At 46.5% G+C, this 21,855-nt stretch overlaps 7 protein-coding genes and 3 non-coding genes across 10 annotated transcripts; 5 read left to right on the forward strand and 5 right to left on the reverse strand.

The window, feature by feature from the left end:
* Positions 1–241: 241 nt before the first annotated feature.
* On the reverse strand, positions 242–313 carry AO090120t00004. Its single transcript has one exon. It is a non-coding gene; the product is annotated as a tRNA-Ala (tRNA).
* A 1,075-nt stretch (positions 314–1,388) lies between these two features.
* Positions 1,389–1,460, forward strand: AO090120t00005. The gene has a single exon. It is a non-coding gene; the product is annotated as a tRNA-Ala (tRNA).
* A 647-nt stretch (positions 1,461–2,107) lies between these two features.
* Positions 2,108–3,591, reverse strand: AO090120000195 (uncharacterized protein; the record flags this gene model as incomplete). Its single annotated transcript, XM_023237641.1, has 3 exons — positions 2,108–2,373; positions 2,398–3,382; positions 3,442–3,591. The coding sequence occupies 3 exons, from the start codon at positions 3,589–3,591 to the stop codon at positions 2,108–2,110; spliced, it is 1,401 nt and encodes a 466-aa protein (XP_023092452.1).
* Positions 3,592–5,517: 1,926 nt separating this feature from the next.
* On the forward strand, positions 5,518–7,561 carry AO090120000196 (alpha-amylase; the record flags this gene model as incomplete). The annotated part of the gene is made up of 9 exons (XM_001823889.3): positions 5,518–5,685; positions 5,741–5,779; positions 5,865–5,980; positions 6,050–6,158; positions 6,227–6,455; positions 6,514–6,676; positions 6,742–6,888; positions 6,954–7,194; positions 7,274–7,561. The coding sequence occupies 9 exons, from the start codon at positions 5,518–5,520 to the stop codon at positions 7,559–7,561; spliced, it is 1,500 nt and encodes a 499-aa protein (XP_001823941.1).
* Positions 7,562–7,889: 328 nt separating this feature from the next.
* Positions 7,890–8,870, forward strand: AO090120000197 (uncharacterized protein; the record flags this gene model as incomplete). Its single annotated transcript, XM_023237642.1, has 1 exon — positions 7,890–8,870. The coding sequence occupies one exon, from the start codon at positions 7,890–7,892 to the stop codon at positions 8,868–8,870; it is 981 nt and encodes a 326-aa protein (XP_023092453.1).
* A 1,290-nt stretch (positions 8,871–10,160) lies between these two features.
* On the reverse strand, positions 10,161–10,920 carry AO090120000198 (uncharacterized protein; the record flags this gene model as incomplete). The annotated part of the gene is made up of 2 exons (XM_023237643.1): positions 10,161–10,297; positions 10,473–10,920. 2 exons carry the CDS (start codon positions 10,918–10,920, stop codon positions 10,161–10,163), a joined length of 585 nt encoding a protein of 194 aa, XP_023092454.1.
* Positions 10,921–14,926: 4,006 nt separating this feature from the next.
* On the reverse strand, positions 14,927–16,404 carry AO090120000200 (uncharacterized protein; the record flags this gene model as incomplete). Its single annotated transcript, XM_023237645.1, has 2 exons — positions 14,927–16,295; positions 16,379–16,404. 2 exons carry the CDS (start codon positions 16,402–16,404, stop codon positions 14,927–14,929), a joined length of 1,395 nt encoding a protein of 464 aa, XP_023092455.1.
* Positions 16,405–17,471: 1,067 nt separating this feature from the next.
* AO090120t00006 lies at positions 17,472–17,543 on the forward strand. The gene has a single exon. It is a non-coding gene; the product is annotated as a tRNA-Ala (tRNA).
* A 540-nt stretch (positions 17,544–18,083) lies between these two features.
* Positions 18,084–19,990, reverse strand: AO090120000201 (dynein family protein; the record flags this gene model as incomplete). The annotated part of the gene is made up of 6 exons (XM_001823893.3): positions 18,084–18,227; positions 18,283–18,914; positions 18,979–19,072; positions 19,151–19,533; positions 19,607–19,768; positions 19,834–19,990. 6 exons carry the CDS (start codon positions 19,988–19,990, stop codon positions 18,084–18,086), a joined length of 1,572 nt encoding a protein of 523 aa, XP_001823945.1.
* Positions 19,991–20,550: 560 nt separating this feature from the next.
* AO090120000202 (uncharacterized protein) lies at positions 20,551–21,503 on the forward strand (the record flags this gene model as incomplete). Its single annotated transcript, XM_001823894.3, has 2 exons — positions 20,551–20,606; positions 20,684–21,503. The coding sequence occupies 2 exons, from the start codon at positions 20,551–20,553 to the stop codon at positions 21,501–21,503; spliced, it is 876 nt and encodes a 291-aa protein (XP_001823946.3).
* Between the last annotated feature and the right edge of the window lie 352 nt (positions 21,504–21,855).

Consider the following 21,855-nt stretch of genomic DNA (forward strand, 5'->3'; position numbering starts at 1 on the left):
TGTCCAGTGTAGGCTTTGTTCTGCTTCTGCACAGCTGTCTGCATAGTGTAATTGATATGTGATTTGTTTGGTCACGACGAAAGTATTAGGAGTCTTGATTTGGGTCACACGAATGCAATTGCTTGCTCTCTTACACTTAGTTACAGAAAAGACGCGAGCAGGTATAAATGAAATCCTGAACAATAATAACAAAACAAAAGAGGAAAATGCTTTTAGGGAAAAGGAATCAAGAGCAAAAAGATGGAGACGCGGGGAATCGAACCCCGGACCACTCCCATGCTAAGGGAGTATTATACCACTAAACCACATCCCCAATTGGATGGAAGAGGATTCCTTAAAAGATTATATGAAGAAAATCAAAGCTCAATGCAGATAATCCAGACATAACATTGATCATTGGCCTTGGATAAGGCTATGTCTTGGTGGCTATGTATGGTTTCCTTTACTATATAGGTGAGCTATGGTGGCATATAACCTATGTTACTCATGAGTATGGTATGGACTTGCTGCTGGCTTCGTATAGTATTGTTGTTGCTCGTATATTAATCTTGTGTTTTTACGGTATATACTTCTTCTCTCTAGATATATATCGAACAACAACTTCACATACTCTGACGACGCAATCATTGAGCTGAAATACACTCATCCACCCCCAAAGGGCCACCAGGCGTCTACCTACATAGTATAAGCGAATCGCAAACAGACCCACCCCATACCCGACAAAGAGAGCCGCAATCGCCAACTTACAGAGAGTCCCCATTGCTTCAACGGTCAACGCTTAATCCGACTCCAACATAAGCCACCGAGTCACCAAAACTGTGCACTACAAGGGGAGCTAGTGACCGACTTTATACAAAGCAATCATTTTGCAACCTATTTCAAGCAGAATGGATGTATTACAAAGCCGCACTTTCACTTCACTGCGGGTTGGCCCCCCTCTTAACGTAGCTCTGGATATAACACAAATGGTAACGCCGACTATCAGTACCACAACACAGAGAGGTCGATGTCTATACTACCCCTAGGAACCATAGACGAGGAACACACCACATAAAGCCATGGATTCAACGAACGGACCCGAGGAACCGGCGACCCCACGTGGAAGTTGAGATAGCGGAACAGATCTGGTAACGAAAACCACGGACGTCAATCGTTTATATCTTAACTTAATCGGGCTGGTCGAGGTACTTAGTGTATATGATGTGCCAGAGATATTCTTTCCAAGAAACACCGGAGTTAATTGGCATGTATCGCAATATATACAGTTGTAGTACTACTTATACCGAATGTAGTACCTATAGGATGAAACCGCAAACTAGGGCTTCGGCGAGGTTAATGCTTTATTTAGACTAATATTGCATTATACGGCTCCTGTTTTTCAACCAATTGGGGATGTGGTTTAGTGGTATAATACTCCCTTAGCATGGGAGTGGTCCGGGGTTCGATTCCCCGCGTCTCCATCTTTTTGCATCTTGATGCCTTTTCCCTCATACTGTTTGGACATTTTTTGATGTCTCTTGAAAGTTCGAACACTGTTCAATGTGACCCCGCCCTGGGTCGAGCTGTCCAAACCGTAAAAGCTCCGTGGATGTTCGTTCGAACTCCAAACCTCCAACGAACTTGAACAATGCTGTACATCTACAACTGTACTTAATTCTCTATCGAGAACAGCAAAAGATATGAATCCACCGACAATTAGCACCTCTACTACATCCCTAGCACCAGTGGCCGCTGTTGTTCTCAAGATATGTTTGGATCCATAACCATATATAACCACGCGGTTCCGAGCACACGTGTACACCCAGTTTGCTACGGTGTAGAAGTGATGTCTGGTTGCCCTGGATTCAGACGTTATGTCGGGTGATTGATCTGTATGGTTACTCGAATCATAGGGAGGAGGTTGGGTAGCGGGCCAAGGGCGTATTTGTGGATCTATACAGGGCAGTGCAACTGCTTAACTGATACATTTGGCGTTTCTCGCGGAGTACCAATATTCACTGTACATGATGTATAAATGATATGCGTATGTATATAGGTATCCAAGGGTATAGTATACATAAGTCACCCAAAGCAAGAGGTTTTAACTGTAAATAGGGTATCCAGCAGATCACTCAACAGAATGGAGGCGGATTTCCTCCTCTGGTATGTCATCCGATGGGACATGTTTGTAAGGCTGTGTTATCCGACGCCGGAAACAGAGATAGATGCTGGCTGCGATACCACTCACTATACCGCAAAGTACGATGAGGACGAAAACACCACTGACGTTTCGAACGAGATCGTACGTTTCATGTGCCAGCTGAGCGATCTCCTTCACTTCTGCATCAGCCGGGCGCGGGGATTGCAAGTTGTTGTTGTTTTTGTTATCGGCCTCTGCGTCAGCAGTTGTTTGCTTACCACCGTTCGACTTGGGGGCCTTGGGGTCATCCGGTTTAAGGGTCTTGAGATCGCCCCTGAATCCAGCCGCGGCCCAGTTATCAGGGATCTTGCTTCTCTGGACCCGAGAAGTGCCCAGGACCCGGCCTTCGTGGTCAACCGCTTCGGCGGTCACCCAGTCCAGGTACCCACGGGCGATGAACATCGTCTCAAAATCCGTCTTGGTAGCGTTTCCGATAAGGATAGGGTGGCCATTCTTCGCAGCCCGCGCGTAGAAGTTCCACCCGGCGATGTCGGTGGCACCATTCCAACTGACATAGAAAGTCGTCGAGAGATCTGTCTGATCCGTACCCCATACAGAGGCAACCAGATCAGGAGGCGCACTGGGGCGGCCTGTGAATTCAAATTTGTATGCACGATAGGTCGAGTAACGCGAGGAAACGAAGTTCGCATTTAGCAAAGTGTCGCCTTCAGGTGAGAACTCAGAGATATAGCCCCTTTCACTCCATCCAACAAACACGTTGTTATTCGGGAGTAGCTGAGTGTTGCCACGGAGTCGGGTAAGACCACCATCGGGGCGGTTATGGCGTCGGATGACTTTAGCAGTCTTGGGAAATGCACTGGTATCCAGCTCGATGAAAAGAGCCGATGATACATCCTCGTCATTGCTGATTTCATCAGAGGCATTGTTCAGGAGCGAGATAACATGGTGTGTGCCATTAGACTCAATGAACTTCGCATCGTGCTGTTTGGAGAATGTGAAGTCTTGTTCAAAGTCAGTGTACTGCCCGCCCAGCCTCCACATAATATTCCCATCCTGGCCGGAAATCATGTAAATCGTGTTGGTGAACCGATAAGAGATGATGTAGTCACCATCGTCGTTCTTGTCGATTGAATTAATGTGGACATAATCCCATCCTGGTGGCCCTACAGGAGGGGTTTCCTTATTGACAGTGACGGATTCACTCAGGGCAACTTTGTCGACGCCATCCCAAACATAATTAATCTTTTCCGAGTTTAAATCTATCTTGACAAACCCGCCCGACAAAACATGCGTATGCTCACCAGGACGATCCATCGTGTCCAGGGCGATTTCATGTTCTCGGTAGGTGATGGCCATAGCCGTTTTGCCATCGTCGAGGATGTTGAACTCGTGTATATCAAAGGCGCCGTACTCGTCCGGCATTGGAATCTTCTTTTTGATGTCATACGCATTGTCTAGTATAACGCCATATCCATTGTCGGAGTGATCGTAGGCGATTTGCCAGACCAACGAGAGGTGTGGTTTGTCACCAATGCTGTGGACAGCCTTGAAATCGAAGATGTTGCGGTTATCAAACATGGGCGAGCCAGCCCAGATGAGCATCTATTGCGCAGGACATCGGTTAGTCGTTGTTTTTGGGCGGGATTGCGGGGTGTGGGACGTAGGGACTTAGAAGGTGAGACATGCCCCATCGCCATCATAAATATAGGGTCCGATCTGGTATGGCTTGTATTGTTGCGACGCAGGTTCCGGGTCGATTTTCCCATAAGGCGCGACGAACCAGTAGCCCGGACTGACGCGATCGCGGTCCTTGTAGTACACTTCATATTTTAACGCCCTGACACCCGGGAGCTAGACGTGGTTCCCCTTGTTTTTAGCACCAGATCCTGCAGACTTATTTTCAATAGTTTTGAGCTTACCGTCACAAAGGACATTAAGTCGTCATCGGCGCTAGATTGTGCAAATGCCGTAAGCACCAATTGGAGCAGTGCAACAATGGGGAAAATCATTCTCTCATGGGCAGGAAACTTGGCAAATTATATAGAGGGAAAAGAAAAAGAAAGTAGCATGAAGTAGGAATAGATTAAATTCAAGTAAAATCAAATGAAAGAGTGTATAGGTAAGAAATCACGTTGAGTCTCATGAAATTTTGGCAACAAGCATGGAGTCCAGCACCCAGGCTCGCACTATGTATGTACAGGGGGGGGGGGGGGGGGGGATTGGGAAATAAGTTGATCAAGTGGGAAAAAGGATTACGTTGAAGGGCTTAGTATGTACGCCTCCGGGTAGTAGACCGAGCAGCCGAGCCAGCTCAGCGCCTAAAACGCCTTATACAATTAAGCAGTTAAAGAAGTTAGAATCTACGCTTAAAAAGCTACTTAAAAATCGATCTCGCAGTCCCGATTCGCCTATCAAAACCAGTTTAAATCAACTGATTAAAGGTGCCGAACGAGCTATAAATGATATAACAATATTAAAGCATTAATTAGAGCAATATCAGGCCGCGCACGAAAGGCAACTTAAAAAGCGAAAGCGCTCTACTAAACAGATTACTTTTGAAAAAGGCACATCAGTATTTAAAGCCCGAATCCTTATTAAGCGCCGAAATCAGGCAGATAAAGCCATACAGGCAGATAGACCTCTACCTATTAAATCGGCTTCTAGGCGCGCTCCATCTAAATGTTCTGGCTGTGGTGTACAGGGGCATAAAATTACGCACTACCCGAATCGATAGAACTACTCATTTTTATATAGAAGTCAGAATTCATGGTGTTTTGATCATTTTAAATTTTTATATGGCGGGTGGTGGGCAACTCGCTTGCGCGGGCAACTCGCTTACCGATTACGTTAGGGCTGATATTTACGTAAAAATCGTCAAGGGATGCAAGACCAAAGTAGTAAAACCCCGGAGTCAACAGCATCCAAGCCCAAGTCCTTCACGGAGAAACCCCAGCGTCCACATCACGAGCGAAGGACCACCTCTAGGCATCGGACGCACCATCCAATTAGAAGCAGCAAAGCGAAACAGCCCAAGAAAAAGGTCGGCCCGTCGGCCTTTTCTGCAACGCTGATCACGGGCAGCGATCCAACCAACACCCTCCAGAGTGACTAGGGGCGGAAATTTAAAGGGATTAATTTCCACTCAACCACAAATCACAGTCGTCCCCGGTATTGTCCTGCAGAATGCAATTTAAACTCTTCTGCGAATCGCTTGGATTCCCCGCCCCTGGCCGTAGAGCTTAAAGTATGTCCCTTGTCGATGCGATGTATCACAACATATAAATACTAGCAAGGGATGCCATGCTTGGAGGATAGCAACCGACAACATCACATCAAGCTCTCCCTTCTCTGAACAATAAACCCCACAGAAGGCATTTATGATGGTCGCGTGGTGGTCTCTATTTCTGTACGGCCTTCAGGTCGCGGCACCTGCTTTGGCTGCAACGCCTGCGGACTGGCGATCGCAATCCATTTATTTCCTTCTCACGGATCGATTTGCAAGGACGGATGGGTCGACGACTGCGACTTGTAATACTGCGGATCAGGTGTGTTGTTACCTACTAGCTTTCAGAAAGAGGAATGTAAACTGACTTGATATAGAAATACTGTGGTGGAACATGGCAGGGCATCATCGACAAGGTAAATTGCCCCTTTATCAAAAAAAAAGAAGGAAAAGCAGAAGAAAAATAAAATAAAAAGAACTCTAGTCCTAACCATCACATAGTTGGACTATATCCAGGGAATGGGCTTCACAGCCATCTGGATCACCCCCGTTACAGCCCAGCTGCCCCAGACCACCGCATATGGAGATGCCTACCATGGCTACTGGCAGCAGGATATGTAAGTCGATTTCTTTAAATATCTACCTGTCATCTTTTACATCAATATGAACTAACTTGATGGTTTTAGATACTCTCTGAACGAAAACTACGGCACTGCAGATGACTTGAAGGCGCTCTCTTCGGCCCTTCATGAGAGGGGGATGTATCTTATGGTCGATGTGGTTGCTAACCATATGGTTCGTGGTCCTTTGCAACTGACTTCGCGGATATGGTTCATTTCAGTACTGACAATGAGTAATATCAGGGCTATGATGGAGCGGGTAGCTCAGTCGATTACAGTGTGTTTAAACCGTTCAGTTCCCAAGACTACTTCCACCCGTTCTGTTTCATTCAAAACTATGAAGATCAGACTCAGGTTGAGGATTGCTGGCTAGGAGATAACACTGTCTCCTTGCCTGATCTCGATACCACCAAGGATGTGGTCAAGAATGAATGGTACGACTGGGTGGGATCATTGGTATCGAACTACTCCAGTAAGATATTTCTCCCTCATTCTACAACTTGGCTGATCGATGATACTTACGAAATCAGTTGACGGCCTCCGTATCGACACAGTAAAACACGTCCAGAAGGACTTCTGGCCCGGGTACAACAAAGCCGCAGGCGTGTACTGTATCGGCGAGGTGCTCGACGGTGATCCGGCCTACACTTGTCCCTACCAGAACGTCATGGACGGCGTACTGAACTATCCCATGTATGGTTCCTCCAACCATGAGCCTTCTTGCAAGTCTCATCTCCTAACGAAACGGCTAAAACCAGTTACTATCCACTCCTCAACGCCTTCAAGTCAACCTCCGGCAGCATGGACGACCTCTACAACATGATCAACACCGTCAAATCCGACTGTCCAGACTCAACACTCCTGGGCACATTCGTCGAGAACCACGACAACCCACGGTTCGCTTCGTAAGTCTTCCCTTTTATTTTCCGTTCCCAATTTCCACACAGAACCCCACCTAACAAGAGCAAAGTTACACCAACGACATAGCCCTCGCCAAGAACGTCGCAGCATTCATCATCCTCAACGACGGAATCCCCATCATCTACGCCGGCCAAGAACAGCACTACGCCGGCGGAAACGACCCCGCGAACCGCGAAGCAACCTGGCTCTCGGGCTACCCGACCGACAGCGAGCTGTACAAGTTAATTGCCTCCGCGAACGCAATCCGGAACTATGCCATTAGCAAAGATACAGGATTCGTGACCTACAAGGTAAGCACAACCTCTAAGCATACCCTAATGGCCTATCTTCAGAGTATCTGACACAAGAGACTAATCACTGGCAATACAGAACTGGCCCATCTACAAAGACGACACAACGATCGCCATGCGCAAGGGCACAGATGGGTCGCAGATCGTGACTATCTTGTCCAACAAGGGTGCTTCGGGTGATTCGTATACCCTCTCCTTGAGTGGTGCGGGTTACACAGCCGGCCAGCAATTGACGGAGGTCATTGGCTGCACGACCGTGACGGTTGGTTCGGATGGAAATGTGCCTGTTCCTATGGCAGGTGGGCTACCTAGGGTATTGTATCCGACTGAGAAGTTGGCAGGTAGCAAGATCTGTAGTAGCTCGTGAAGGGTGGAGAGTATATGATGGTACTGCTATTCAATCTGGCATTGGACAGTGAGTTTGAGTTTGATGTACAGTTGGAGTCGTTACTGCTGTCATCCCCTTATACTCTTCGATTGTTTTTCGAACCCTAATGCCAAGCACGCTAGTCTATTATAGGAAAGGATCCGGATTAATGTGTTTTCATAACGCGGTACTGTATGGTACTTCTGTATTATATCACCGAAGCTCATGTATCTTACATGTATATATTATACAGACACAACCTTGGTTACCCCACCATGATGTTTCCTGCAGATAATCTCCTGACGATCAATCTTACCACAGGGATATGATGGCACCCAACCTGGCGCCTTCGCAACATCAAATTATTTGTGATATGATCAAGTGCGATCCATCACTTACTAATGCCCAGATAGCTGAAGCTGCTAACTGCAGCACACGCGCAATTCCTAGGATTCGGTCAAATCTCCGGCTATTCGGCAGTAGCAAAGCCCCTCCAAATAAAGGTGGACGCCCACGAAGCATCTCACCAATAATGCTGGAGGCTCTTTGTGATCATCTTCTTGAAAAGCCTGATCTATACCTTGACGAAATGGCCATCTTTCTATGGGATGAGTTCCAAATATACGCAACTACATCTAGTATCAGGCGGGCTCTGTCTTCTAAAGGTTGGTCCAAAAAGGCAGCTCGGCAGAAAGCAAAGGAACGGAATTCAGATCTGCGGGATATGTATTTCCATTTAATCTCAGATTTTCATTCCTATCAGCTTGTATACGTGGACGAATCTGGATGCGATAAACGAGCTGGCTTCCGACGAACGGGCTGGTCTCCTCTAGGTACAACTCCTATTCAAGTGTCTAAATTTCATCGTGATCAGCGGTATCAAATATTGCCTGCATATTCTCAAGACGGTATCATTCTGTCCCGTATCTTTCGAGGTGCGACCGATACTTCAGTCTTTGAGGATTTTATTGAGGAGCTGCTTCTTCAATGTGGGAAATGGCCAGAACCGAGGTCTGTCATAGTTATGGACAATGCATCTTTTCATTACTCCGAGCGGATCGACCAAATGTGCTTAGAAGCGGGGGTTAAACTAGTGTATTTGCCGCCATATTCGCCGGACCTAAATCCAATTGAAGAGTTCTTTGCTGAGTTGAAAGCCTTCATTCGGCGGCACTGGAGCGTGTATGAAGATAGCCCAGAACAAGGATTTGACACCTTCCTTGAATGGTGCATTGACGTTGTAGGGGCAAGAAAACAAAGTGCGAAAGGGCACTTCCGGCACGCCGGTCTGACTGTTGAAGAGTCATGATGCAGGGACAATTGTTTGTGAGGCGATCTCGCCATTTTTGTGTACATTCATTGAGTCTCCTCAGAGCTAGCCAAAAGATACTAACTATTAGGGTAGATATATCTGTTTGCTACTAAACAAACATCGAATCGCTTCGATCCGATAGCTATGTACAGTACAGTAGAGTAATTATTATCATTCTGTACTCTCTGATTCCATAATAGTGAATGCCCTCCTCTCCAAAAGGTCCAATAAGTCAAACAATGGTTCCCCCGGTCGTTTCTCAGGTTTTGATTTAGCAATTAGATTAAATGGTCGGCTTTCTGTTTTTCGCAGACTAATCAGATATGCGTAGCAAATCGTTCTTTTAACGGTGGCTAAATCAATCAGTATCGTCATAAAATGCTGTTGAATAATAACAAACCATATCCTTCTTTTTCTTCAACTGTTTTCCTTCCGGTCATGATTTCGAAGCACCTTTCTTCTGGCCATATAATTTTTGCATTCGCTTTAATTCGATCAGTTCTTGGCTTTAAAACACAACGGAGATTCGATAGGACCACCTAGAATTTGCTGGCGGAGTTGCGACACCTGCATTTGATGCAAAAGGATCCCGCGATCCTCGTTGCTAAGGTATGCTGTCACTGAACTCATATTTTCCTACACTCAGTAGTGTTGAGCAAATATTGATGATACGTTCGTCGGGGTTGTCGGTGGTTGGAGAAAGTAGGAAGGGCTCTGCAGACCACTATCAGGTCGGTCCTAATATATATAGCTTGTGCGGGGTAATGTGGACGATGGCTTCTTCCATGACGCCCTGGGTGTTTTGTTGACCAGACTTCTCTATTGTAATCGAAAGAAGTACAGGTCTTAAGAACAATAGCCAGTCCACCATTAATGTCGAAGTTTTTCTATTCTGATTTACAACTGATTGCAAAAACGGCGCAAATGTTTACACACTTCTTCTTTCTGAAACCCTTAAGTCTAAACTGTATTTGGAAAGACCACAGAAGAGCTATATTTTTACGAATAATGGATAAAACGGTGAAAAAAGATATTACTGTAAAGAATATTTGTAACGCCTTATACAGGTGATCCACAGGTGGTGATATTTTTTCGGCTTGTGAGGATTACTGCCCTGGTACGGGACATGTCCTTGGGTGGACTAACAAATGGGACAAGGACCCTCATATTAGGCTTCTCGGCAGCATCCTAAAATAATTCAGCAATCTTCGATGGCTTTATCGATAGAGCCACACCAGTTGACCCAGCCCACATTAGGAACAGTCTCATTTGCAATGGCCGACATAGCTATGCTACAAAAATAAATCCTAGGGTAGAGGATGGCTTATCACCAACTTCCATTTTCCTCTCTTTCTTTTGCTTCTTTTCTACGGCCATCACAATAATCGCTTTCGATTTGAACTCTAATCCCGTCCTAAACCCGTCTGAATCACTTCAGGGCAAAGATGGTGAATAATAAATCCATAACCACGGTACATAGACTGTCACATCTTTCAGTGAAAGGGATGGTTGATATGGAACCACTTTCCGCCGGTCCACTCTGTTTAAACAAATTAGCCACGATGGTTGAAATTTTATGGGTAGATAGCAGTTACTTACTTCCTTGCCGATTCGTGTACCTTTCGCCTCCGACAACGTAGTCTCGTGGGATTTTACGCACAAACAGGGCTTCGTACTTGGCATTGTGGAATGCGTTATCTTGAATCCAAAACCCCAGTTCTCTTTTTAGGTCGTATATTGTTGCCCATTCAAGATCGTCATCCTCATCCAAGCAGATTTTCCAGAGAACGACACTCTTCTTGCCATCGTTCACCCGGCGCAGTGCTTCGGTTTTGGCCGTGTCGAAATCAAGATATGCGGAAATGAACGGTGTCGGGTATCTGTTCTTCCAGTTCAGATGTCGCTGGATATATTCCACGAGCTCTATAGCATCGTCTTGTATAAGGGGATCCAGTGTTACTCGGGAAGAAGTATTCCCTGCGATAAAACCTTGTCCCGGTTCAAATGCAGCAACGGAGTCTTTGTCAGTTACCCGGTAGAAAAACATCGTAGTTGCGCGTACTGATAAGTAGCCGAGAGGAGCAGGGGTCTGATTTCAAAATGCAGCAGGGTGAGAAAGGTCGAAATACGGCGCTTTAAGAATATCAGGACTTCAGGATCCTGAAACTAGTGTAACAAAAGGGACAGAAGAACCAGGAATAATTCGAATATATATAGCGTCGCCTCCCTCGCTGTACAATAAATGTGATGGCATAAGATACAGCAACCACGGTGCCTGTTGGATGCCTCACACCAATTTGGCCTATTGACGAGCTATGTTGGGCACACGCGCCTGAACGGTCCCATTGTGCAGCCCCATGTTGACAAACGGCCGACACTACCCCGCCATAATGTCCATGTGGCATAGGGTAATTGGCTTGCTAAAGAGCCGTCATGTGAAATCGTGTAACCTTCATGGCTATGATTTAAATCAGCAGGGATAAATTGGCAGGGATATAGCCAAGCGTCGCTAGGCGTGCTTACCTTAGTAAATCATATCTTGTATGGACTCTAGTTTCGATGGAGCTAGATCAGGAGCCATTTGTGCTGTGGAGGATGATCAACGAGATCTTCCGGAAAGGATCTTTGGTGGGCTCCTGGGGTATGTTCTCCACGGCAGAAGGATGCGCTTGTATACAAGTTACAGGCCACGTAAAATACGCCGAGTCATTCAAAACACAATTAACTACCATTCAATACAGTGGCCTCTACTGTGGCTTTAGGTGTATCTTAGAGACCTGAAGAGTATGAACAATTGCACCAGTTTTGCAATCAGCTGTACGGGATGCCTAGTATGGATAGAGATATGCGCAACGGGAAAGTAAAAAATTGCATACAGCTGGTTGTAAAAACGGCGCAAATACCCATACTTTTCCTTTTTTTCTGGGCTCTAGTGCTAAGCCTTTTTAGGTTAGGTTTCGGATCAGCTATGATACGCGTAATATACTCGTTATACTGGTATGGGCGTATAAAATTATGCCGTACGGCTCTGTGATGAGCTCAGCGAGAGTGGGGCAAAGAGTGAGTGGGTGAGCACTTCCAGCCTTGGCTTTTGACGGAATAATAACGGCCCGAAGATATGACGCTTCCCTAAACGTCACCTCCCCCCCGCCCCACAGTCAGTGAACCTTCAGCCATCAAGCTCCATTATTTTGTGGATCAGACTGCTCCTGTTCGTTAGCATTCGATCATTATTTACCTGGATTCACGTCAAATTAGCTTTCACATGTCACCCACAAGTGTCGGGCACGACTATTATGAAATTCTCGGAATATCCCACGACGCACAGCCGGCTACTGTCAAGTTAGCATACAAACGTCTGGCTTTAGCCAGACACCCAGATAGACGGAAGAACGAACCTAATGCAACAGCTGATTTTCAACTAGTAAGATTTATCGCTATCTACTACCTACCCTTCTGGCCTCTTAGGGCTCGCGCGCCTTGTTATTGATACAGCTAGAAACAGCTTAGCGAAGCTTACGGGGAGCTGTCTGATATTCATAAACGCCAAGAATACGACAAGCTATATCGCTCAGCGATACTTCCCGGGAAAATCAAGAGTCAAAAGATAGCAGAGCTTGAAGAACGACTTCGGCAGTTTGCTCTTAAACGCGAGGGATCGAAAACATTACTGTACAACACAAAGAAAGACCTTATTAGACTCCGCGCTGAGAAAGACAGTGTCAAAGGAGAAAAAGAACGCCTCCTGAAGGAAAGAGCTACAGAGGAGACATGGTGGTCTTACATCTCGTCCTTAATGATAGGAAACACGGTGGAATTCAACCAGCGGAGACAACGACGAGAGCGTGAGATAACTGACTCGATTGGGAAACAACGGACGAAGGAATGGAATATTGATCTTAAACTGGCGGAGGTTCAATATCTTGAAAGAATGCTCGATTCTATCTCTTCTGCTGAGATTGAAATCAAAGTTGAGATAACGAAAATAGAAGAGCGCTGGCGCGAAAGGCTATCATTGCAGGAAATGGAAAGGGTATTGGCGAAATGGAAAAATCAAAGATAATTAGCGAAGGGAACTCGAGTAGCAACACGGCATAGATCTACGAAGGCAGAAACTATAGCCATCAGTCATATATTCAAAAAATTGTGGTAGAGTATAGCGAAGTGTGCTAAGTGGTGCCAACTGAAGAATAATCAGTGGCAGGAGGAACTTTGGTGGATTTGGGACGAAATACACACGTGGTAAGAAATGTCCTTGTATGAGAGGATACAAGCGACGGAAGCCGCGCTGAGTCACCCCAGTGCATAGTTACGTTTTAATACAGAAGCTGGTAACAGATGTCCGGAGGAATAGTCGTAAAAAAGCTTAGCCTAATCCCGATTAGGGCTTCTCAAACATAGGAAGAGTATAAACATTTGCGCCATTTTTGCAACCTAGTGTAAACGAATGGAATCAAAAAACACATAATGTGTTAAGCCATCCACCAAGTCGTAAACTCATTATATGGCCCAAGTTCGTTGAACCGTCTGCTTTCACATCAACCTCCTCTATGTCTCGAAGAATATTCTCTATGTATTCACCTGCACCGCTAAGTTTCATTATAAGTGCGATAGCACGATGAACATCAAGGAGCCGCCGTGAGGGCGTATCAATTACACGAGTGGGACTAAGGGTTAAAGTCCGCGTGACTGGGAAGAGTGGATCACGTAAAAATGGACTTCGCTCTGTTGAATCAATTTTGTACTGATATGGCACGCCTGTGGGTTCGAAATAAATCTGAAATTCACCGAACATACGATGATAGTCGAGCGTTAAAGTAAGGGCGTTAATGGGGCTGTCAATCTTCGGACCATCAATTAGATGGATGACACCAGGGTCAAACATATCTAAAATCCGAAGCACATTCTTTTTCGAGTCGCTCTATGGAACTATGTTAGCGGAGCGATGAAGCATGTTTTAGATCAGACATACTAGGTCTGCATCTCCAGAGGAAACTGTTGTAAGACAATGTGGTAGAATATGGGCCACTTCCAGGAACTGAAAGCGGTCACTTGATTCGTTTTTCAATTCTATTCCTTCATCGTCCTTGCAATCTTCCCCATACTGCTCGAAACGTTTTCTAGCCTCGCTCTTATCAAATTTTCGAGAAATTACGCAACGATAGCGATCACGCACAAGGCAACTTTTTCGCAAGATAGATACACGGTATGGTGTGCCGGAGGGCGTAGATGTTTGTATTGCGGATAATGATGCAGGCGTCGGTTGCGGAGTCTTGACAGATGAAGCTCGGACTGTGATCATCCAAGTTAAATAGTGCTTCTCACAGTAGAATGGTCAATAGCCAACATACGCGGAAGGAGGAAATTCTCAATGATGTAATCAGCGAATTCTTCGATCGCGCTCTTTGCTTTGTTCTTCTCGTCTGGACTCCAAGACGTAAAGTTATCGAAGAACGTCAAGACAATCGTAATATCAGAATCAATCAAATCAGCAGGCTGTGAACATAGATTTTCGTATATCGACGAGAAAAAGAACGTTAAAAATGTATCCTTAGCTACCACATGCTCATATGTGGCCTTAATAAGTGCCGCTGGCTTGTAACCTTTTCGTGCACTCCTTTCGGGGCCATAACACTGAATTAAGACCTGAAGAAGGTTGGCTGCCGATTGACTTTGGTGGGGTGGTAATGAGAAAGGTTTTGAGAAGTTCAGGACTTTTTCTAAAGATGACTGGTGTCGATGCAAAGGATGTGAAGGCATCATCGATAAGCCCAATCCATTGTGTGAGGTGTGCAGAGGAAGCCAACCAAGGATGTTTCTACAACGCGCCTCAGGTCACGTGGTTGGGAGATCGTCGGGTTCTTGTCAAGTCGAGAACTGTTAAAAAGTTAGTTGCTCATGTACCCGCTAGTCCCACTTAAGACTGTATCGTTATCGGTTTATATAATAAATCTTGGATGACTGTAACAATATATATATATATTCCAGTAGTTAATTGGGCTAGTGACGGGTTAAGCTATGGAACAATACGATCGATTCAACGCGCTTTGGTCTCAGTCATGTCTGTATTGGTTGGCCCAATCTCTAATGTCGCTAACGAACCGGCGTGCGACACCAATTATCACCCCTTGCTTGACGAAGAAGTCTGGGTCTTCCTTCGAAACCTGTTGAAGGTCTAATCCATTTTCCAACGCCACATCACGTGCTTTTTTAATATGGTCTCTATAAATCTCACGGCCAACACGCGACAAGTGCCAATTGGCATATTCCTCCACTGCATCATCTAAGAACCCAGGAATATCAACAGAGTCAATACAGTTGGGACTTGAGCTTGACTGCTCAGCCGTAACAGATCTGTCTGTTAGGCTTTGCGATGACTGCGCGGGGAGGACATTGATATTGATTGGTGGACAAATTGATCCACTTGCGGAATGCTTCGGGTTCTTTTGTTTTTCAAGCCGCAGTGCCTCCTCTGCATAGAGTTGTTCACGGACATCGTCAGGAATATCATCATGCGTATCCAAGATGCCTCCACCCTCAACGTATTTGACAAGTCTCCTCAGATGGTGCGTTCTAAGTTTGTAATGCTTCTTTCCAACAGGGTCCAGCCAGCAATACTGCCCTTCATGGCGGCAGGGTGGCCCAGGACAACGCATCGTTTGATACACTTCCCGCCAATATGGACGTTGTCCAGAAGCCTGTTCAGCATCGATCTGGGCGTCTCGTTCTGTAAGCATTCTCCTAGTTACTGATGACTTTCCTCTCTTATCTGTATTCCGTGAAAGAGGAGGGCCACTGTCCTCTATATAGTTTATGGATATAAAAAGTTTGAGCTTCTTGCCAATATGAAACAGATTTCCCCACATTAAGAGCTGTTTCTCTATAGGTTTCCAATCAATATTAGTGCCGTCAAAACGTTTGTTCAGATCAGATTGTCCACGTTCGTTTACAGATACTCTGACTGTAGTATCATCTGATCTCACACGTTGGTTGTGACGTATTTTTCGACGCATAACATTTTCAGCATCCTGTGTTATCTTCGCCCAGTGTGAACTGGGTGCTACAGCCAAGTCCTGTTCAGTGTCCTTTGACACAGTTCGGTTGTTCAGAGTTACCTTCCACTCAATAGTATAATGAATACAAGGCTTTCCTCTATGTTGCCTCGTAGTCCTTTCTTCGGGCTCCTGGAAGAAACCCAGATGATTGGGCTGGGATTGATGCAAGGGAGTATAAGGTTCATCAAGTACATGTTCAGGTGATGGGCAAAATACGGATGGCGTACGATCTCTACCGAAGTCACCAGGGGTGGGGGCATACGATGGAGTTTGTATCCACGGATCAGGTGGCTGAAGCTGAGAGGCATCGTCATCGTAGTAAGGACTAAACGTCATCCCCTCAAGGCAGTAGATGCCACTGAGAAGCCTAGTGTTGGGATCATCATATGTTAGCCTACACCATATGGGTGTCCCAGCAAGAGTGTCCGTGAGGGAAGAGGTGCAGCTAACAAAACCAGTAAAATGATCAGGTTCATGGACAATGAACTAAGACAGGTACAGTATTGTAGCCCTACCCGTCTTGGTTAACCTGGTAAGGTCAAAAAGGATCGAACCGTGGCTCAGTACAAACAAAAGGAATGTTAACAGTTTGCGGGAGATGCAAGGCACATGCTTTGTCATGTTTGACGCGTTTGCAGTGTAGAAGCTTCCAGCTACCGTAGATTACTGATACAAACTCAATACACTATTTCTATAACCTTACTGTTCAATACAGTACGATCAAAATTTCCGGAATATTAATGTTACGGTTACCTTCCATATGTAGACTAGCGCACTTGGCATTAGGGTTCGAAATACGATCAAAGAGTATTGGGGGGGGTGACAGCAGTAATGACTCCAACTGTATAAATCTAGTGTACTTTGCACCCACCACGCAATGAAACGGCACCGGGCCCCGTCTGAGAGCCCGTCTCGAATCCCTGTTGGTCATCTTCCATCGCTTCGTCCTCCAGAGGCGAGGATGCACCCCAGCCCTGCGAGCTGTGAGTTGTTAAGGTGTAACGCTTGGTGGGTCGGTGGCTTCTCGGCATTTGCCGGTACCAGCCTGGTATACGTAAAGATTGTCCTCACCATCCGGACTTCGGAGTAAAATCCAGTCATGATCTGCGTGGTGTTTCAAGTCCTTCGGTCTTATTCTTCCGCTGTGGTCTGGAGACGTGTACCTGCAGATCGAACAGGTTATAAAAATGTATAATATGTAGATATGTCGGCGTTTTACTGGAGGAACTACGAGTGAATATGTACCATGTTCTCCGAATGTTCAAACCACTAGGAATTCCATGGCAAGAGAGGTTGATTCCATGTTGTACAACTGTAGAGTTGCTCTATCCACGTAACAACTGCTTTAATTTTGACTTCATGCTCTTAAATATAAACACCATACCACATGGGCTACATTCTTGTACTATTCCGGATATGAGTGGTGTGCTGCTACTTGATATTGGGAAGAAACCACCGAGGCTATGGACTTCTGTATCTCGTGTGGTCTTTGTAAGTAGCCGTGGCTTATATAACATCTAAAGTACCCATTATTCAACCAATTGGGGATGTGGTTTAGTGGTATAATACTCCCTTAGCATGGGAGTGGTCCGGGGTTCGATTCCCCGCGTCTCCATCTTTTTGCGCATCTATCCATACTGCTCAGATGTCAAGCGATGCATAGACTTCATATTCGATCTGACTTTCTTTTTTTCTGGCACAGAATTAACCACAAACACATACAGCGCGGATGTTATGTTTATTGGGAGGCTTACTACTTCCACTAATTCTATGCGTATTAGGTCTCGAGATTTCTCAACGCCATGGTAAATGTCTGGAAGACTCGATGAATCTCAATACTACGACACTGCAACTGCTATTACCACCGTCGATTATGGGACAAGACGATCGAGTAATTCCCATCATGGGTTTGTAGCTGTAGAGGATATATCATCCAAGTGAAATACAGATAGTTCACAGGAGGTCAAGGGAAATAGTCTTATGGGTAATCCGCCGCCGTCTCTCTGACTCCTAACCCAGCCTAAAGCCATTCCGGTATCAAAAAAACAATGACAATGAGTTTCGCTAAGCCGATACCCTCGATGCCTGGAGTATGTACGGTGCGCGAGGGTAAGTAAAAGTACAATCCAAAAAACATCAGTCGAAAAGCAGGAAACTATGCCGATGGGCTCCCGCGAGGGCTTCCGCCAGGCTTCTTGACCAAGCCCGCAAAGAAGTTTGCCAGTGCTTGGTTGTGCGATTTCTCGCCAGGGGGTGCTGAAAGGGTATCCTTTCTCTGGGATCGGTTGGCCTCTCTCTCCTAAACGATTAATAAGATGGTGAACAAAACAAGCGCCGCTGAAGTCGTCACTCACCTTGAGTTTCCTTAACATATCATCAGCATCCACCTGAATTCCGCCCATATTGAATTGGACAGGCCCGATGTGCTCATTCACTCGGCCATTATCGTCTAGCGGTGACATCTCAAGCTGGGGCACTGGTTTAGCTGTGCGATCTTTCTCATCTTCAATTTTCAACTGTTCTAGGACCTCCAACTGTTTTGTTAAGAAGCTTTGCATGTCCGATGTGTCGACCTCAACCTTGCTTTTGCTATGTTGACTGCCAGGATGCGTCATGGATGCATCTCGTTTGGGGTCTTTGATCGTTTGTTCGAAGATAGCCACGGCGCTTGTTCCATCATCCAGACCGGCTGCATTTTCGCCTTGAGGCTTAGCATCATCCATCGACGAACCAGAGAGTGGCTCTGGCGGATCCTGAATCTCGATCGACCATGCTGTTGAGACTCCTTCCATATCAAAACCTTCCCTAATAATTCGAATCTTGCCCCACGAGTCCCAGTTTGAAGGTACTAGGATCTTGTCGCGATCAATCACGTTGTGCTTGAGGGACTGTCTCTTTAGGAGCGAGTGTATACCGAGCGACGAATGTAATAAGCTCTGAAGCGAGTTGACCAGAAAAGGTGTAGTATAGATAAGTGATGCGCCATCTGCCAGCAATCAGAGAGTCGCTCGAGAAAATAGGACGCACGAAAGGGCTAAACAAAAACTCACGTTTGAGAAGAATTGTTCTCATGAACTGCAGAATGAAATCGAATTCCTCCTCGTGCCAGCCATGGTCCTTCTCCAGTTTCTCGATCTTATCAGCCTGCAGCAATTGATACCGTCAATAAATTATTTCCTTAATGATGCTGTTCGCATGTATGATGTTCCGGGCGCTACATACTCCCTGACAGACCACACACATAGGAATTCCCAGCCCCTCGTCCCACTCGCCGGGCCCCAAAGGTATCGTCACCGGGCCACCCGAGCTGGTCAGCCCTTGTGCCCCTGTTGAACTGGGGTCCATGCCCCTCTTTCGATCCCTCCACTCTGTCATAGTTTCTTCCATTACGATTTTTGTCTCGTCATCTAGAGAAATGAGTACATGTCGCAAAAGGCGGACCCATTCTCTTAGCCGCCGGACCCATGTCCAAGGGTCTGACCAGTCTAGCAGGATCACGACCAGCGTCTCCGGGACAGATTGGGCGGTCAAAAGCGGTTTGAGGAGGGGCGCAAAAGATAGGGAGGGTTCGGAAAGTAGATAGGCAGAGACACGCGCCAAAGTGTCTTTTAAATTACACATTAGCCCTATTCAAAAGCGCGAATGCCCTTGAAGGTGTGTAATTATGATCGTACTTACCTTCTTGGTCAGCGTCTAGAACATCTTGGTAGGTGTATCCCAAAGCAAACTGATTGGCAACCGGGGGTAACCTTCCCTTCCTCCTGTCGTTTGACAAGCTGGGATCTGATGTGTCCGCAGACAGTGTGTCTAAAAACTCTCTTTGGCTCTCTGGGGTGCCTCCTGGAAAACAAATAACCCTGATTAGCGACACAGGGCCATTTGTAAGAGTCGGGGATGCTGTATACCTAGGATAAGAAGATTCTTTTCCGGCAAGCGCTTTCCGTTGGCGACGCTATCTAACATAGAAGACCAGATATTCTTCTTTGGGCCATCTTTGCTCGAGGGTCGACTGTTGTTTCCCGACCCGAGCTTGGGCCCAGGATTATGACTTGAAGTGAACATTGTGTGTCCAATTTCGACTGTATTTAGCCGGCGCGGACCATCCCAAACGGTCGCCAGACAGTCCTGTCAATATTCCGACGGATTTAACGCGTGGATCGCGAATTCTCGAGATTGGTGAAATAATGGAACAGCGGTCGGAACAGTGTCAGGGGATATGGATCCGGAGTAGGTTTACTCTGTTGGCCGTTCAGACAGGACCATAGACCAGGTCTTTTCCCGAATAAGAAAGTCTTCAATAAAGCTAGCAGTCGCCTATGAGGAAGTTGAGAATTCCAAGGGTGTTGCGAGAAAGAGTTGTTCCGTAGAGGGGGAAATTACAAGTTATTTCGTTGTAAACAATAGTTGCAAATGTCGCCGTTCTTGCGAGTGGGACCTCCCGCGGAGGCCGCCCGTGATTGATCTCTTTGCAGCTTAGTCCCGTCCTCCGAGACGTAGTAGCTATCTATCTTTTGCGCCAGAAAGATCTACACCAGCACGTTCAGCTGTATACAGGTCTACTATCCTCCCTACAGCGTGGTATATGGTTACCTCGCTCGTCCAATCGGAAGTCGCATTGTAAAATGAACGCTATCCGTCAGATCCAGTCGCTCAATAAGCGCGAACTTGAAAATGCAATGTGCGTGGTACTTTTGCTTGAGACTGGAATCCCGCCCCTCAAAAGGACATCCCCCTAACTCTTATTGACCGATACAGCCCACCTGAAGCGTCCTGGCACGCCGATTACCGAGACACAGCATACATCTACATTGGTGGTCTGCCGTTCGACCTCTCCGAGGGTGACATTGTGACAATCTTCTCGCAGTATGGCGAACCAGTCCACGTGAACCTTGTGCGCGACAAAGAAACTGGGAAGAGCCGAGGATTTGCGTTTCTAAAGTATGAAGACCAGCGCAGTACAGACCTTGCCGTTGATAACTTGGGCGGATCCACAGTCCTGGGAAGAATATTGCGTGTGGACCACGTGAGATATAAGAGAAGAGATGATGAAGAGGAAGGGGATAATGTTGCAAAACTGATGGGCGACGCAGTCGTAAAGAGTGCAGGTGATGGGGATACAGATGATGAGCGACGAAGGCGGAGAAAGGGAAGAACTGGTGAAGACGAGTCCCAAAGACGACCACTACTGAAGGAAGAGAAGGAGCTTGAGGAGTTAATGGTGAACCACGATGAAGAGGACCCGATGAAGGAGTACCTCATACAGGAGAAGAAGGAGGAAGTTGCGCGAGCACTGGAGAAGCTTAACCGAGAAAAGTCATCCCGCAGACGAGAATCCAGTAGGGAGAGATCGAGTCGCCATCATCGGCACCGCCACCATCGTCGCCGGCATGATGAGGACCGCTCCCGTTCCCGGGAGAGGGGTACCCGAAATCGGCGGTCGCGCTCGAGGGAAGATCGATCTTATAGGAACAGATCGCCAGCAAGGAAGGAGAGAACCTACAGAGACAGGACACCTGTGGGATCGCGATCGCCAGAACCACGGCGTAATAGAGACAGGGAGGACCGACACCGATAAATTTCTAACGTGTGGTAATGCTTTCTATGAAAGGGTGACAAACTTGGTCATATTTTCTACATGGTCACTGGGGCGCAATTGATGAGCCGCCAACTCAGAGCCAGATGCCCATCATCTCAATGATGAAAGAATGCACGGTTCAGCCAAAGCGTGGGATAATAGCCACCAATTGATGTAGATGCTCTGACGTCCGATATCTGCCATATGCAGAAAAGAGCCGGTCAGGTCTCATGCTGCGACGTCAACTCAAGCATGTGCCAGACAAATGGTCGTTTGCTTGTAACGGGAACAGGCACCATTGCCTCAGAAGGACGCGCATAAGTAGTACTTTAAATGCTAGACCTCTTTCCCG

This window comes from Aspergillus oryzae, chromosome 5 (genome assembly GCF_000184455.2).
Source record: "Aspergillus oryzae RIB40 DNA, chromosome 5".
NCBI lineage: Eukaryota > Fungi > Ascomycota > Eurotiomycetes > Eurotiales > Aspergillaceae > Aspergillus > Aspergillus oryzae.